The sequence below is a fragment of the Micropterus dolomieu genome, linkage group LG02 (genome assembly GCF_021292245.1).
Source record: "Micropterus dolomieu isolate WLL.071019.BEF.003 ecotype Adirondacks linkage group LG02, ASM2129224v1, whole genome shotgun sequence".
Classification (NCBI taxonomy): domain Eukaryota; kingdom Metazoa; phylum Chordata; class Actinopteri; order Centrarchiformes; family Centrarchidae; genus Micropterus; species Micropterus dolomieu.
Window position 1 is genome coordinate 17268335 of NC_060151.1, and position 16626 is coordinate 17284960.

At 40.2% G+C, this 16626-nt stretch overlaps 1 protein-coding gene across 6 annotated transcripts in view; it reads left to right on the forward strand.

The window, feature by feature from the left end:
- LOC123956818 (nuclear GTPase SLIP-GC-like) overlaps positions 1-16626 on the forward strand; it is a 31521-nt gene that overhangs the window by 4997 nt on the left and 9898 nt on the right. For 4 of the 6 annotated variants that reach the window (XR_006821642.1, XR_006821641.1, XR_006821648.1 and 1 more), the window contains 8 exons: positions 702-788; positions 1209-1302; positions 5553-5769; positions 5903-6121; positions 7693-7899; positions 8025-8200; positions 10864-10957; positions 11048-11135. Coding sequence is in view for 1 of the 6 variants with exons in the window: in XM_046029279.1 (XP_045885235.1) it covers positions 702-788; positions 1209-1302; positions 5553-5769; positions 5903-6121; positions 7693-7899; positions 8025-8200; positions 10864-10957; positions 11048-11135 (1182 nt within the window). In the remaining 5 variants the exon portion in view is untranslated. The remainder of the gene's footprint in view (positions 1-701; positions 789-1208; positions 1303-5552; positions 5770-5902; positions 6122-7692; positions 7900-8024; positions 8201-10863; positions 10958-11047; positions 11136-16626) is intronic. The other 2 variants (XR_006821649.1, XR_006821651.1) reach the window with 1 other exon arrangement.

Below are 16626 nucleotides of genomic sequence, written 5' to 3' on the forward strand. Positions count from 1 at the left end.
CTGATACCATCCGTGGGCTCCGTACTGATCTCAGAGCGGCTGAAAGAAAATGGCGAAAAACCAAAGACCCCGCCGACCTTAAGGGCTACCAATTGCTCATATCCTCCTTCTCAACAAGCATCAGTGCTGCCAAAACTGCATTCTATAATGACAGAATAAGCAGTGCCACTGACTCAAGGAAATTATTTTCTACTTTGAAAGCACAACTAAATCCTCCTCCACCACCCACAAACTTGTCTGCTGATACCTTTTTGCTGCCTTCTTCACAGGCAAAGTGGAGGCTATAACTAGCCAATTCAACACTCAAACTCAACCATTGTAGCAGTCCTACTACATCTTTTCCCCTGCCCTTCCAGGTCAGTGGTTGTTCACTCTCCTCGTTTACTCCTCTCACAGAGAGCGAGGTATCAGAACTCTTGACCCGTAGCCGTCCAACTACATGCCCACTGGACCCGATTCCTACAAATCGTAAATAAATACCTAGAGAAAGAAGTAAGAGTTAACGAAATAGTGCAAACAATACAAGAGAACTGTAAGGGGATAGAAGAAGAGCACAGGAAGTGCATGTCAGGGGTTAGAGGTGTTACATAAGAGAAAGTGTTCTTGGAAGAATATTAACTAAACTACATTGAGACAACACATTAATATTGTGACAAACATTTCTTTTGGCTTCTCTTTATTTCAAAACAAAATCCAATAAGGTAAGAGAAAGTTAGATCTTCAGGGCGAGTCCAGCAAATGGCAATCACCAATGAAAAAACGACAAGATGACATTGGATCATTCTCAGGTATTTATATTACAATAATTACCACCTACTATAGGGTTGTAACTTTATGTAATGACAGTTTTCCTTGTATCACAAATGTCTGTTTCTTTATATTGGCCACAGAAAATACTTTCTCATTAGTTGCCTGGTGGTAAAATCTCTGCAAAACATGAATATAACATATTCCATTAATGCATATTAAGCTGTAGGTATCCAGAGCAACAATACATAGCGTCTGGCAAAAACTTAACCAATTGGGTGATTTTTAAACTCAGACATCCTTTTTATCTTGTGGTCAATGGTGATAGTATAAGCCTGATGACTTACTCTGAGGTATCCTAAATTGACTTGGCAGAGGAAGTGCCTCACTGTGCATTGCTGTTTACTGGATACACTGGTTCATGCTTCCTGCTGAATAGTTCTTTATTTTTACTCTGACAGAAAAAATCATACTGTCTGAAGTGAAAAACATCATGAGATGTGTCAATAATAGAATACCTAACCATGGCAACACAAAGTTCAATACCTTCCTAAGGTGAGTTCTACATTTTGCATATTTAATTCTTTCATATTCTTTGTTGAATGGTCCTTTGGTTGTTGTTAGAATTATTGGCACAAGACGCTACGTGGCTATCACGTCTGCTAGATTATCTGCACAAGGCAGAAAAGCTGTAATGATATCAACAGAGTGTCACGGTTTTGTGGTGAAGGCAGGTTGGAGGACCCAAACGCAGGTTTTAATATAACAAGAAGCGAGCACCCACTGGCTGATAGACTGAGTCCAAAAACAAGGGCTGTCCAACAGAAATACAAAATCCAATAACGGCAGGGAAACAGAGAGACGACGAGTGAGGCTGACAACACGAAACACACTACTACACAGGGTGACAACATACAATGACCCGACAAAGACAAGACAGAAACACCAGGTATATATACACACAGGGACTAACGAGCAGGGCGGGAGCAACACAGGTGAAAGACATGAGGCTAATGAGACACAGGCAGGGAGAGAGAGCAGGGGAAAATAGAGACAGACATGCAGAGGGATAACTGGGGTAACAGACATGACAAGGGTTACCAAACACTAGACGACAGACAAGACAGACCCCCAAAACCCAACATACTAAAAGGCAGATACTAAACTCAAAAGTGCAACACAAAGAATGGCTGACCGGCAGAGCGTGACACAGAGGAACTGTCCAACTGGAGAGCTGTCAGTCACTGCATTCAGGAAACCAATGCAGAGTTTGTGGAATTCAAAATATACCATCAGAGACATCGATGTGAGAGTGCTGTACGTTTGCAGGGACGGGGCTTATATGATGTGGTAGTGTATTGTCATTATGTCAGAAACTAATCTGTTGAGTGTCTCAACCAACTCATGAAGGAAACATCAGGTTCCTTTGCTGCTAAATGCCTCGTGTTCACCAGGAAGTTGCTAACTTAGTCCGCCATTTTGTGTTGGGTAGGTATTGCAGTGATCTGAGCCTTTTTGCTAAATTGCTGCTGCAACCAAAAATGATGCACAGTAAAATTGGCATACTTAAATTAACATTGTCAGAGTATGGGTCGTACATTTAACTCTTTTTGGTCTAATGTGGTTGGACTTCTGTGCTAAACACAGTGGCCAGCACAGCGCAAATCATTTCCTATATTTTTTTTTTTTTTTTTTTTTTTTGTGTGACTGAAAGTGAACTTTTATTATAAAACAGAAGCCTTCTCCTCCAATCACTTTCTCTTTTTTTTATTTTTATTTATTTTTTTATTTCCTATTTTTTTTTTAGTTGCAGATGACTTAAGAGATTAATTTAGAAGAATTTGGACTTTGAGATAATTGCGGAAACGCAAACTTGATTTTCACAGCATCGCCATTAGATCAGAGAGTGTCATTATACAGTATGTACCTGACTGGGTGAAATGTTCAACTCACCTGCAACATTTTGTGTTTCCAACTTTTAAAGTTTAAGCTGCACAAATAATTTTCAGCAGAGAAAAAAAGTAGAAAGAAGAAAGTGTCATGGGATCCAAAATAAAATAGAGAACTTGGACTCACTATGATCTGAAGACCTCCATTGTCAGCTAGTCTGACTTGTTCACCTGGGCCCAGTTGTTCAAAAGTAATCTGATCAGATTTCAGCTATAGGATCAAATTTTGAAAATGGGTTGTTCAAAAGAAAAAAAGGATTCTGAAATCGGATCAGATCACCTAATTCAATCCTGGTTTTGATCTGGACCAAACCTTCAGTTTGTGTTCAAAATTTTTAGTAGGATTGGGATCCTTTTGATCCACAAAATCAGGATTATCCTGATCCCAACAGAAGGGTGGATCCAGGGTGGATTTCAGGAACAAAATGTCTTTCCAAATTATCCAAATAATACAACATTTTTATCATGTAGTAGCCTATATACACATGTATTTATATTTTGCACTTGATTTGTTTAAACTTTACAGTGATAAGTAATGAAGTAGATAAAGTAGACATTACCTATTAAGCCATTCAGTACAGTAAAGTAATAAAATAAATAAGCCCCCAAACAGCTGTCAATATCAAACCAAAATCATGAACTGTCACTTATCACTGTAATTACAAAGATACAATCATTAGAGGTGAACCATTTAAAAGTAGTTTTTAACAAGTTCATCGCTTATTGAATGTCCAGTCAGTCTCTCATTTTGAGATCGCCTCACAGAAGCAAAAAGCTGCTCTTTGAACTCTGAATGATCTTTATTTTAACTATTGGACTACACATGCTCAAAATATCCACTGTGTATCTGTGAATAATGGATATTTGTTTGGATATCTGGTTTTGAGTGTGTTGTCAATTATTGGTGGTGTTTGGTCCAACGCTGAGCAAAAAAGGAAATGTGCATACTGTACAAGTTATAGCAAGATACTTAAGCAATAGCTCACAACAGGCCGTGGTATACGCTTATTATAGCACAGTTAAGGGGCCTTGTTCGCCAACCCCCTTAACTGTGCTATAATAAGCGTATATCATGGCCTGAAGTGAGCTATTGCTTTTATAAAACGGTTACCAAGGCTGTGTCCGAAATCCCCACTCATTCACTACTCCCTACCCCCTATGTAGGGAGTTGTATGTAGAGGACTATATAGTGAGCTCACTCGCATTATTAAAACAACACTTTCAGACAGTACTCCGATCGTTATTTCATTGCCGTTAATTACGTCATTGCCGTCGGACAATCATTTTTATTCTATCAGCGCAATACATGACGGTATATATGGCTTGGTTAGTGACCCTCGGTTGTACACTACTTTTCAAAATGCATTCTGGGATACATTGAGTTGACTATATAGGGTATAATAACTCCCACTATACATTCGAACAGCACTACAAAATGGCGAGCTCACTAAATAGTCCACTATATAGTGAGTAGTGGGTGATTTCGGACACAGCCCAAGTGTGGCAAAAAGAAAGTAGGCTAACAGACGCACTACAATTTGACTTTGTTTTATTTCATCAACAGACATTTCTTTATGAACACAAAGTAGTTCCACCAGATCAGAGATAAGAGTAAGAAGTTCAGAGTTAATATTTATACAATTTCACTTACAGGTTTGATTTAGTGACATTTTGTTTTTACACTCTGTTTTGACACCATCAAGTCAACGGAGAGTCAAATATAATGGATTCGACTTCATCAAAGTAGAATTGACTCATACATTTACTCAAATTTCACTAACACCAAAAAATGTACTCTTCTCAATTTTCTGTGTGAAGAGAGTAGTGAGCATAACTTGACATTAACCACCGCCAACCCGCCAAATGTGGTTGGATTTCAGCCATGGCGGGTAACACAGTCACTCCCACAAGCCACTTTTTTATTTTGGTTGAATAATTGTAGTCTTCTCAACAAATGCATTGCAATGTGACACTACGACACTACAACTCCCCTGATGACTATCTGCAGTGTTTGCTCATTGGTCCATTCGTGATACCATATCTACCTATCGAATATAGTTCTAGCTCGTGATATGGCCTGAATAGGCATTGCTAGGCAACCAGGCGTTGCGCGAATGTCAAATTAAACAGCCATTACTATGAGGGGGTTAATTTAATTAGACAAAAATAATCTGTTCGCCTTTGCTCTGTTTCAAATGCAGATATTTTTTCTACTATGTGTTACAGTAGCCTATTTACTGCTGTTGTTGATAAATATTCAGTTTTTGAAGCTAGGTTATTCCAGTTTAGACTTGATCTTTTAAATTAATCATTAAATTAACATTTGTATGTAGTCTTGATTTGGGTGTATACAGTGGTCATTTACATTTAAAAGGGTTGTAAATCTAGTTCAAGGCAATTTTAGCATGCCATATTCAACCATAACCCTATAAAATATAATTTCCCAACAACAAAAATGTGGCTAGTGAAAATGCTGTGTGGCTGTGTGTGGAAAACCACTAGCCACAGTGGCTGGTGAGCAAAAGAGTTGATGTCAAGCCCTGGTAGTGAGTGAACCAAAAAAGTAAACTAGCAGGCTGAAAAACCAAAACAACATGCGAAAGACTGTATGAAGCTCTGTGGAGCTGAAGTGAACTGCATCTGATGATGATTCTGTGTGGTTTCATCTCTATAAATGATCCCTTTCACATGCAAGTATTCATTACATCCATTGTTGATATATAAATATTGATTATAGCTACTTTGAATTATGCTTGGGTAGTTTGTTCGTAGATGGATTTTGACACATTCTTTCAGTGTTCAGTGTATATTTCCTAAATTAATCAGTTAACCCTTCTTTAAATTCTTCTACAACAGGGATAAAATCAAAGATTTGGAGACGGACCAGAGGGAGCTGGTCGGTGTCTTTGGTAAAACTGGGGCTGGAAAGAGCACTTTGATAAACGCAGTCATCGGAGAGAAGAATCTCTTGCCCTCTGGAAGTGTCAGGGCATGTACCACAGTCATGATTAAAGTGGAGGCTAACATGCAGAGCTCAAAGTATGAGGCAGAAATTGAGTTCATTACAAAAGAGGTAAAATGAGCCGTTTATGTTTACTTGAAGTTATTTAAAAAGTTATGATGTAGCTGCAAAAATACACTTGCTTGTTAGATTACATGCCATTTAATTAAACTTAGTTAGACATAATTATTATTTTATTTTGCAGGAGTGGAAAGAAGAGTTGTGGCCCTTGGATAATTTCCTTGTGGATAATTCAGATCAGGAAAAAAATGATGATGATTATAGTGACTTAGTTGAAAAGCTGTCAGCGCTGTATGGAGAAGAATGGAAAGACAAATCCTCTGAAAAACTCATGGATCATAAATATTTTAGAGAAATTTCAGAATTTCTCCGTTCCGAAAGGAAGATTTTGACATGTGAATCGGTGAGTAAGAGAAAACAGTCTTCTTCAACAAAGAGTGGACCTGATCCGTCTGTTCTCAATAACTACAACCCCATATCAAATTTACCCTTCATAGGAAGATCACTGAGAACATTGTCTACCAGTAACTAAATTACTTTACTTTAAGGGGTTATAAATATATTTATGATTCAAAATTAAGGTGTCTTCAATCAGAATCCCGCAACAGCCAGTTCAAACGAGCTGACCAGGAAGTGTCACCCATGTGTAGTGTATTTGCTCGCACTATGAGTTCAACAGTTCATCTATTCTCTCTTTTTATTTTTCTGAGCAAACCATAGCACAGTCAAGTACAACTAGGTGACGACGTCAGTCTGCCTTTGAAATTGTTTAGTATAAACGCCAAGTGTTTGGTCCTGCATCTTCACTGAATCATCAAGAATGTGGATTCTTAAGATTAAAATATTAAAAAGATTATAATTCTGTTATGTCTATTGTCTCCCATGTTTTTAAAATCGGATTTGAAAATCCTGTTGTGAGCACCACCCATTTGTTAAAAAAAAAAAAAAAAATCTACTCTATACTAACGTGTGGAAGGTGATGCCAGCCTCACTGGTCTCTTTGGACCAAGTAATCAGGTACTGCACAGCCGATCCACCATAGTTGCAATTATAAACAATACCCAGGTAAGAGGGTGGCTGGTTATTCCATGATTTAAGACGTAATGTCACATCTAGTATTTTATACTATGATTCACGCATTTCAATCAAGTTCGGCTATTGCAAAAGTAGTATTTCAGTTCTACCCAAACAGTACATAAGCAACTTAAACCTTTTCAGATCGCAGCTACAAGAGTTTTAAAAAAAACTAAAGTATATAAAGACTTTACACCTGTTCTCTTCACTGGTTTACCAGTTAGTATAATTGATTTTAAAATACTTCATTCACTTACAGGGCTAGGACCTAATTATGTTTTTTTCCGTGCATTATCCAAATAAGCTTTCAAGAACACTCAGGTCAACAGACTGGGGTCTGGGACAGTGTCTAGGTGTTCATAGAAAACACAAGGAGCAGCATTTTGGCCACATACTAGCCATAATCCAAGGCACTGTCAAAGTCTGAATAAGTTTAAGTCCAAATTTAAAATCTAATTGTTTACTATTTTCCAAAATTGAACATGGCCTTCCATTTCAGGTTTACTATTTTCTATGTATTACAGTAGTTCGATTATTTTTTTTCCTTTGACGTTACTTTCCCTGATATAGTTTCTGTATTGTTCGTTTTTTTTATCTTATCCTGTTCTAAAGCAGCGTGAATGCCTGTCTGGAGTTTGTATATTCTCCCCGTGTCTGTGTTAGTTTTCTACTCCAGCTTCCTCCAACAGTCCATAAACATGGCAGGTTATTTGGTGACTCTTAAATTACCTGGAGTGTGAGCGTGACTGGTTGTTTCTCTATGATGAACTGCCGCTGTCCAGGGTGCATCCTGCTTCTCACCAAATGTCAGCAACCCTGCAAAAGGTTTAAGCGGTTATAGATAATAAATGGATGGAAATATTAAATTCCCTTGTATTGTTTTAATTTTATTTATTGCAGGCTAAAGAGCTGTCTGCAAAATGTGTCAAATACACAAGAAGTGACACTAAAGACGGAGAAGGGAATAAAGTAAAGAGGTGGTATTGGCCACTAGTGAAGTGTGTGACTGTCAGGGTGCCTGGGAATGATCTTCTCCAGCATGTCACACTTGTGGATCTTCCTGGAAATGGGGACCGTAACAAGAGTAGAGATGAAATGTGGAAAGAGGTAATTTTTTTGCACGCACTGCTGTTTATTGTGTATTACTAGAAACTGTAACATTGTGTTATGTTATTACAAAGCACTGATTATTATTTCATAATCATAATTAACTTGAGATTATGCCCCTCTAGATTGTTGGGAGTTGTTCTACTGTGTGGATTGTGACTGAAATTAATCGAGCTGCAGCAGAGAGAGAATCCTGGGAGATCCTGGAAAGTGCCAGTAGCTTCATGGGAAATGGTGGCCAGTGTCAGCGGATTCACTTTATCTGCACCAAATCGGATCTTATTGAAGATTTGGATGATCCGTAAGTGATTTAAGATAGAGTATATCCAACATGACACATGTGGCAGCCAAGATATCAACATAAATAAACACCAGCAAACACACACACAATTGTCAAAGTACAGGTAGTACCTGCAAAAGGCTTTTTTTAGTTCAGGGGCCGGGGTTTTCAAGGTCTGACATTGTAGCCCCCCCCCTCAAACAAAACTGAGACAACTTATCTCCCACAACACCCCCCATCATCATAACAATATTGAAGATAATGATGTCCTGCAATCCCTAAACTGGACACTCTCCTCCCCTGGCTGTGCCTTGAAATTTTTTTCAATGAAGATTACAAATACACAACTCAAGCAAACTGGTGAAAAGGTGAAAAGTATGTCGACTACCGTACCTGAATCCTGGTGAGTTTTGACCAGCCTGTCGCTGCACTTGTCCTTCTGCAGAGTTGCTCACTCAGTGTAAAGTTGGGCCAGCCTGCTTCAGTTTTCTCCGTGAGTTGCCAACGGTGCATTGAGCTGGTGGCTGGTTTCAGTTTATTCAGGAACTAAACCAAATGTTTTTATGGATGAAGATTATCATTCATTGTCCTTCAAGATCTCGATGAAAATATCTTCTAATCACAACACACCACTCATCTGCCCATATCTCTTCAGGCAGGTGAGACAGGCCCTTATTAAGATTTTATAAAGCTAATATAAACCTGGTATTAAGCCCGTAGCACATTTTCAGAAGACCCATAATAAATTAAACTAAATCAATATTTAGGGGTCCAAGCCCGAGTGGGCTGGGAACCCGCAAATGCAAGGCATCGCCCAAACTTTTTTTCGCTACATCGCAAAAACTGAAAAACCTATTTTAATTAACTCCTCCGAATCCGCAAGTCCGATCGACACGAAACTTGGCACAGACCATCTCTGGACCAATCCGAACAAGTTTTGTAGAGGGAATTTTGATCTGACAAAAAATCTCCCAATTACAAGCTAACAAATATTTGTGAAAACACTAAAAACATGAAGTATAACATATCTCTGGCTTGGAAAGGCCATTCAACGCAAAACTTGATGACCTTATGTAGCATGCCCTCCTGAGGGGCTGTGCAAAATTTGGTACAGTTAGCCCCTAGTTGGCGCTATTGAAAAAGAATCCCCTTGACTTACATGCATTTTATATCTTCATTACCGCAAGTCCGATTCACACCAAATTTGGGTCAGTTCTTCCCCATGGGCCTCTGATCACACCTGGAAAAATTTTATTCAATCTGGATTCTAGGTGGCGCTATAATCGAAGCTAAAAGGCTGTGGAAAATCTCATTGAAATGAATAGGATTTCCAACCATGCCACCATTTTACCTAGGTTTGGGATGGCGGCTCAACACCAAACTTGGGGTCCTTATGTGGCACGACCGCGGGGCACCTGGGCCGACTCGCGCGCCCTCCACAAGGCCGGGGGGGTGGCTTGGCTTATTACTGATTTTTGTGACAAAGAAGTATGTGCTCCAATGATTCCATCACAGAAAATAAGAGTTGTAATTGTTGGAAACTCAAAATGCACCTCAACATAAGTTGGTCTTATACAGATTGCCAGCCCAAATATATTTTTGGCATATCCATATTGTATACAGCTTCATATGAAATTTGATTGTGTGTCAGTCTGTATAATCTGGCTTATTATGCTTTTCTGTATTTTATGACTTATCTACAATATTACAATTTTGGATGTTCATGTTAAACATGGCCAAAGCTTCAAATAATGAGGTTAAAGTATTTTTTAAAAAACCTCAGATTTTGTTGTTTTCAACAGCTTTTTCTACTTATGGCTCCGTTTGACAACACACAGAGCTACACAGAGCCTGTGTTCCATATGGTCATTTGCTCCGCACAGCTAGCCTCAGTCTGTCTGTATCTGGTAACATACTCCAGGTCTTGGCCAATCAGAAGACAGTGGGCTTTGAGAGGGGGGCCTTAAAGAGAAAGGAACATCTACATCTTCATCTTATTTTTGGCTCTTATATATTGTCCATAGGGTGCACAGTCTCCTGTGTATCTATCTTTGAATGTGTAAAGTTTACCGTCATTGCAGCTATCCTCCATGAAGTAGGAAAAAAAAAACAGTGCGCAAGACCTGCCTGGCACGTAACAATAGAAATGCCCTGACTCTAATGAAATAGCTATATGTGAAAAAGAAATTGATGAAACCATCATTGTGTAACTTTGATTAGCACCCAGTAGCTAGCTTGCAATGCATCCTGTTATGTATAGGCACTGCCACCATGGCTCTGCGAGCAGAAGAACTGTTTTTTCTGTCAATATAGCACACATTGAGGAATGTATTGCTTCAATTGACTACATTTACCATCAACACTGACTGGCCACAGAAAAGGTACCAACTTTTCCCTTTTAAATATCTGATTTGCCTACCATCTGAACAAAGCCAGCGTACTGGCAGTTTCAACATCTTTCTTGTTTCACTTGACCTACTGCTACAAATGTGAGTTGATAACACACCTGCAAGCATGGCAGAAAATGCTCAGAAACCTAGATGTTTACATGCCATAGTATCCTCTTGCGAGATTACTACAGCTAGCATTTCCAGGTTTCTAAAACAGATATGTTGTATATAAGATAAGAGGGGAAAAAAATGCAAAAATTGGATGAGGTGCCACTTACAAATCTTTTCTTATAGTTCAGCACCTGGTGTTCGTGCTCTCATATTTAAAAGCAACATGCACACCAAGGACGAAGTGAGAAAAGAATTCAGCAAACTTAACCAGGTTAAGGTGAGTTTAAAGAGAGACACAAAGTCTAACACAAAGATTGTCTACAAATGCAATCCTGCCTTAAAATCATTCAAAACATTTTGTTTCCAGAAACACTTCAGTGATGACTGTTTCAAAGTGTTTACTGTGAGCCCCAAGGAGTTTCTAAAGAGAAAACATCTAAACCCAGATGAAACAGGTAGGTGAAGTCTCCTTATGTCATATTTACAGTCGCACGAACAAATACGTGAACCCTTTGGATTTAGAAGATGAAGAAGAAGACATACTTTATTAATCCTGCAAAGGGAAATTCAATGTTTTTTCACTCTATTATTATACACACATGCACAAACAGGACCCATGGCATAGCAATAACACATGGAGAGATGTCAGAGTGAGGGGGCTGCCACTCAGTGCGGCACCTAGAGCAGTTAGGGGTTCAGGGGCTTGCTCAAGGCCACCTTCGGCAGTGCTCAAGCGGTGAACTGGCCATAATTGTGATGTGATTTTCATCTAAGTCACAACAATAGACCAACACCATCTGCTTAAACATGTAATTGCTTGTGTGGTATTAGTATATTTGTTTTTAATTAACACACCGTGTAAACATTCACAGTGCAAGGTGGGGAAAGTATGTGAACCCTTGGATTTAATAACTGGTTGACCCTCCTTTGGCAGCAATAACCTCAGCCAAACATTTCCTGTAGTTAGACCTGAACAACAGTAAGGAGGAATTTTGGACCATTCCTCTTAAAGGTTCTGTAGCACATCCCTCCGAAAGATGGTACCTTCACTCGGAACTCTTGAGGTGGTGTGTCTGTGTCTCCCTTTTTCCACCACAGGAAGCGCAGGTAGTTGCGGTCATTCTTCTGGACATGGAACTGGTGAAACATTTTCTCTATGTCGCACATGAGAGCTACAGGATGTTGTCTGAACTGTATGAGGACGCCCGTTAGGTTGTTGATCATGTCTGGCCCTGGAAGAAGGTGTTCATTGAGGCTTGTGCCGCCATACTTTGCTGAACAGTCGAACACGACACGCAGTTTACCAGGCTTTTTAGGGTGGTATATGCCATGATGGGGAATGTACCACCGTTCACCATTAGTTCCGTTTTCATCTACCTCTTCAGCATCACCTCTTTCAATGACCTCATTCATGTATGCTGTGTAGTCCTTCTTATATTTCTCATCTCTGTGAAATTTCTGTCGTAAGTGACTGAGCCTGATTTCAGCAAGTTTCTTGTTATCAGGTAAGTATGGCCGTTGCTTAAAGAGCAAGGGCATTTCATAATGTCCCTGCTCATTTTTCTTAATGCTCCCTTTGAGTTTGTCCAAGAAAACAAGATCCTCTTGTGAGACAGTCTTGTTGTCTGTTTTAGTGTCCTTAAAGTCTGACTCCAGGGCACTTAACACATCCAACGGCGTTACAGAAGGGAGTTCCTTTACTGCGACTCTATGACACAGGCTGGATCCTGTTTCATCCAGGTGCGGTGTTGAGCAGCCCACGATGCTCCATCCCAAGTCTGTAAGGATGGCATAGGGTTCGTCGTCTTTACCTGCTAGCACCTTCCTAGGTGTTAGTGCTCTGGGACAGTTGTAGCCAATTAAGAGTCCTACTTCACAGCAAAGGAGAGGTGGAATCTTATCAGTGATTGTTGTCAAGTGAGGCCATTGTTTTGCTGTTTCATGAGTGGGTATATGATCACAATTCACTGGAATGCAGTCCTTGGTGTATGAAGGAGGTAGGTCAATGTGAAAGCATGAATTGTAGCCTCTCACACGAAGTCCGAATGTGCTGTCCCTTTGAGTGTCTAATAATGCATAGACAAGCTGCTCCTGGGATGGATTTGTAGCAAAGGACACCCACACAGGGACGATCATGGAAGTGCTGCAGGACTGACCCCCTCTGGTGACGTTGAGTGCCATGGCTACTGTGGTTCCATCTGCTGCGTTTAAAGCTGCGTTCACAATGGATAAAGGCCTTTCTCTAAACTCATGTTTTCTGTAGTTTTCATCATGGAGGTCGGGTGCCTTCCCTTGCACACATCACAAATGTGGCGGTGACGACATTCCTTGGCGCCGTGACCTGGTTTCACACATCCGTAACACAGCTTGTTGTCCTTTACTTGTTTCCGTCGGTCTTCAAGAGCACTGTCCATGAAGTCTGGGCACTTGGGGAGTTGATGTTTGTCATCTTTGCACCACAGACAGGGGGGCCTTGATCTCCCATTGCCTGGTGGTGGTTTATCATTGTTTATGGCGGTTTGAGTGCTGAAGACATTGGCTTTGTTTCCCTTATGCCTTTCTTGTCATGGGATGGGTTAGATGTGTGAAGAGCATGAAGGGAGGTGACTGGGTTGCATGCTATCTCTGCTTCCACTGACACAAACTTTGTGAAATCCTCAAAGGTGGGAAACTCTTTATTTTCCATGAGGGCTGTCGTAACTCTGCGATTCCAACGGGATGCTACCCAATCAGGAACTTTCTGTGTTAGCTTTGGTTTTCCTCACAGTCACTTAATATTTCTAGACCCTTCACATGAGGCATGGCTTGCAGGCAGGCATTTAGGAAGTCTGAGAATGCTCTTAACCCTTCTGCATCTTTGGACTGTATTTTTGGCCATTTTGATAGTTTCTCCCTAAAGACTCTTTGGATGAGAAATGGCTAACCATAGCGTTGATTGAGCTTATTCCATGCATCCCTGTATGCCTCTTCATCGGTTCGATTCGTTTCGGTCCACAAGTGACAAGAACGAGGCCTTCCATTCAATGTAGAAAATTGGGTCTCCACTAAATACCGTGGGCATTGGCATTGGGAGTCTGTTTATGGCTATGCTGTCATGAATTGCTTGAGCCAGATAGGACATATCAGCAGGGGGCGCTGGTGTGGCATGGTGAGGGTTTTGGCTGTAGGCTGGGGTGTTAGGAGTGATCTGTCTGATGTTCTGCTGTATGGGCTGACTATCAGTATCCTGTCCAATTTCTGTCATATATCTCAAGTCTGGCTCGAGCGGCCTCAACGTCCCTTTCTGCCTGTAGACGCTCTAATTCAGACTTCTGCACTTCTAACTCCTTTTTATGTTGCTCTTCCATTTCTCTTATTTTCTCCCTTTGATTTCTTTCTTCCTGCATTAGTTTATATTGAGCCTCCTTAGCAGCGAGCTCTGCGGCTGCATCAGCCCTTTTTGCAGATATGAGAATTGATTCTGAATGGCGCCTGACTGAGAGGCTGTACCATATATGGAGTAAGCATAGTCGTGAGCTAGTAGCTGACGGAGCCGGTGCCGTTCACACTCTGCTTCAAAGTCGCCATCTACTGCTGATAGGCGTTCATAGATTAGCTTTATAATGTCTTTAGTTACTGCCTCACATGCATCAATTTTGCGTCTTAGCTCAGGGGATGGTGTGGCCCGTTCTCTTATTTCATTATAACGTCTCATGAGATCATCCCTTCCATTTTCAATGGTGTCTGCCATTGTAGCCAGTTCTGTTTCTGATATGTTTGTCTTTAAATTTTCTTTGGATGTTCTGGTTTGAATCTTCCATTGTTTGTACAGGCTAAGTAGTTTTTTTTCTTTTTACTAAGTTCCTCCTTTTGGTATGTGAGTATTTTCTCTGTGGGCACAGTAGTACGTTCTGAACGACGTGGTAGTGTTAACCCCTCAGCGTCATCCATTTTGTGTTGAAGTTCGGCTAGTTGTTTTTTCTTACATTCAGTTAACTCCTTTAGTTCCTGCCTTGACATGCCTTCATATTCCTCTTGATCAAGTAAGCCTCTACCTTCTTGAATTTCCATTTGTAGCTTATGTATCTGTTCCTTTATGCCTTCCATTTTGAGTACAGTTGTATTACTCACCGTTGACCATCACACTAGATGTTGCAACTCACTGCTCTGTATGCCGTGTCTTGCCGTCTTCTCATGAGTTCCACAGGCAGCGTAATGCAGCAGGTGCAGGTCAAGCTCTTACTGTAGCACATCCCTCCGAAAGATGGTCTGACACTTGAACTGATGATTTTAGATTCATTGGAAATCCCAAAACCAACGTAAGAGCTGGTTACAAAAATAAACACCACAAACAACAACTGCATTAGCTACCTTACCATATAGTTTCAGAGCATTAGCATAGTTTAGCACTAACTCACAAGCCCAGTATTTGCACAGCTATAAACAGCCACAATTGTTCAAACTACTTCAAAACACCACCACCATGTTAATATCACAGTATTATGATAAATACTAACCTTGTGCCTCTTCAGAGGGGTGCTAAAAAACGTTAAATCTTTCACTGTGTGTGCATATTACAGTCTCTCCGTCGCAAGTAGCAGAAAAACTAGTTACGGTGCCAGCGGGTGGCTTTCAAAATAAAAGCACCTCTAGTCAGAACAGGAAGTAAGACACTAGGGCTTAAACAAGGTAAAATACCTAATAAAGCCTACTGAAATGACTGTTCAATAATAATATTTCTTCTGTAGAGCTAAACATATACTGGGTTATTTACAGGTTCAGTGTGTAATATTTCTGAGGATTCATTGACAGAAATGCAATATAATATCTATAACTACAGGTGCTGGTCATATAATTAAAATATCATCAAAAAGTTGATTTCAGTAATTCCATTCAAAAAGTGAAACTTGTATAATGTATACATTCATTCCACACAGACTGATATATTTCAAGTGTTCATTCCTTTTAATTTTGATGATTATAACTGAAAACTAATGAAAACCCCAAAATCAGTATCTCAGTATAAATTAGAAAATTTAGAAAATTTGAATATTGTGAAAAGGTTCAATATTGAAGACACCTGGTGCCAAACTCTAATCAGCTAATTAACTCAAAACACCTGCAAAGGCCTTTAAATGGTCTCTGGATCTAGTTCTGTAGGCTACACAATCATGGGGAAGACTGCTGACTTGACAGCTGTCCAAAAGACGACCATTGACACCTTGCAGAAGGAGGGCAAGACACAAGAGTCCCAGAGTCTGGAGGAAGAGAGGAGAGGCACAGAATCCACGTTGCTTGAAGTCCAGTATAAAGTTTCCACAGTCAGTGATGGTTTGGGGTGCCATGTCATCTGCTGGTGTTGGTCCACTGTGTTTTGTGAGGTCCAAGGTCAACGCAGCAGTCTACCAGGAAGTTTTGGAGCACTTCATGCTTCCTGCTGCTAACCAACTTTATGGAGATGCAGATTTCATTTTCCAACAGGACTTGGCACCTGCACACAGTGCCAAAGCTACCAGTACCTGGTTTAAGGACCATGGTATCCCTGTTCTTAATTGGCCAGCAAACTCGCCTGACCTTAACCCTATAGAAAATCTATGGTGTATTGTGAAGAGGAAGATGCGATACGCCAGACCCAACAATGCAGACGAACTGAAGGCCACTATCCGAGCAACCTGGGCTCTCATAACACCTGAGCAGTGCCACAGACTGATCGACTCCATGCCACGCCGCATTGCTGCAGTAATTCAGGCAAAAGGAGCCCCAACTAAGTATTGAGTGCTCATACTTTTCATGTTCATACTTTTCAGTTGGCCAACATTTCTAAAAATCCTTTTTTTGTATTGGTCTTAAGTAATATTCTAATTTTCGGAGAGATACTGAATTTGGGATTTTCATTAGTTGTCAGTTTTAATCATCACAATTAAATTAAATAAACATTTGAAATATATCAGTCTGTGTGGAATGAAT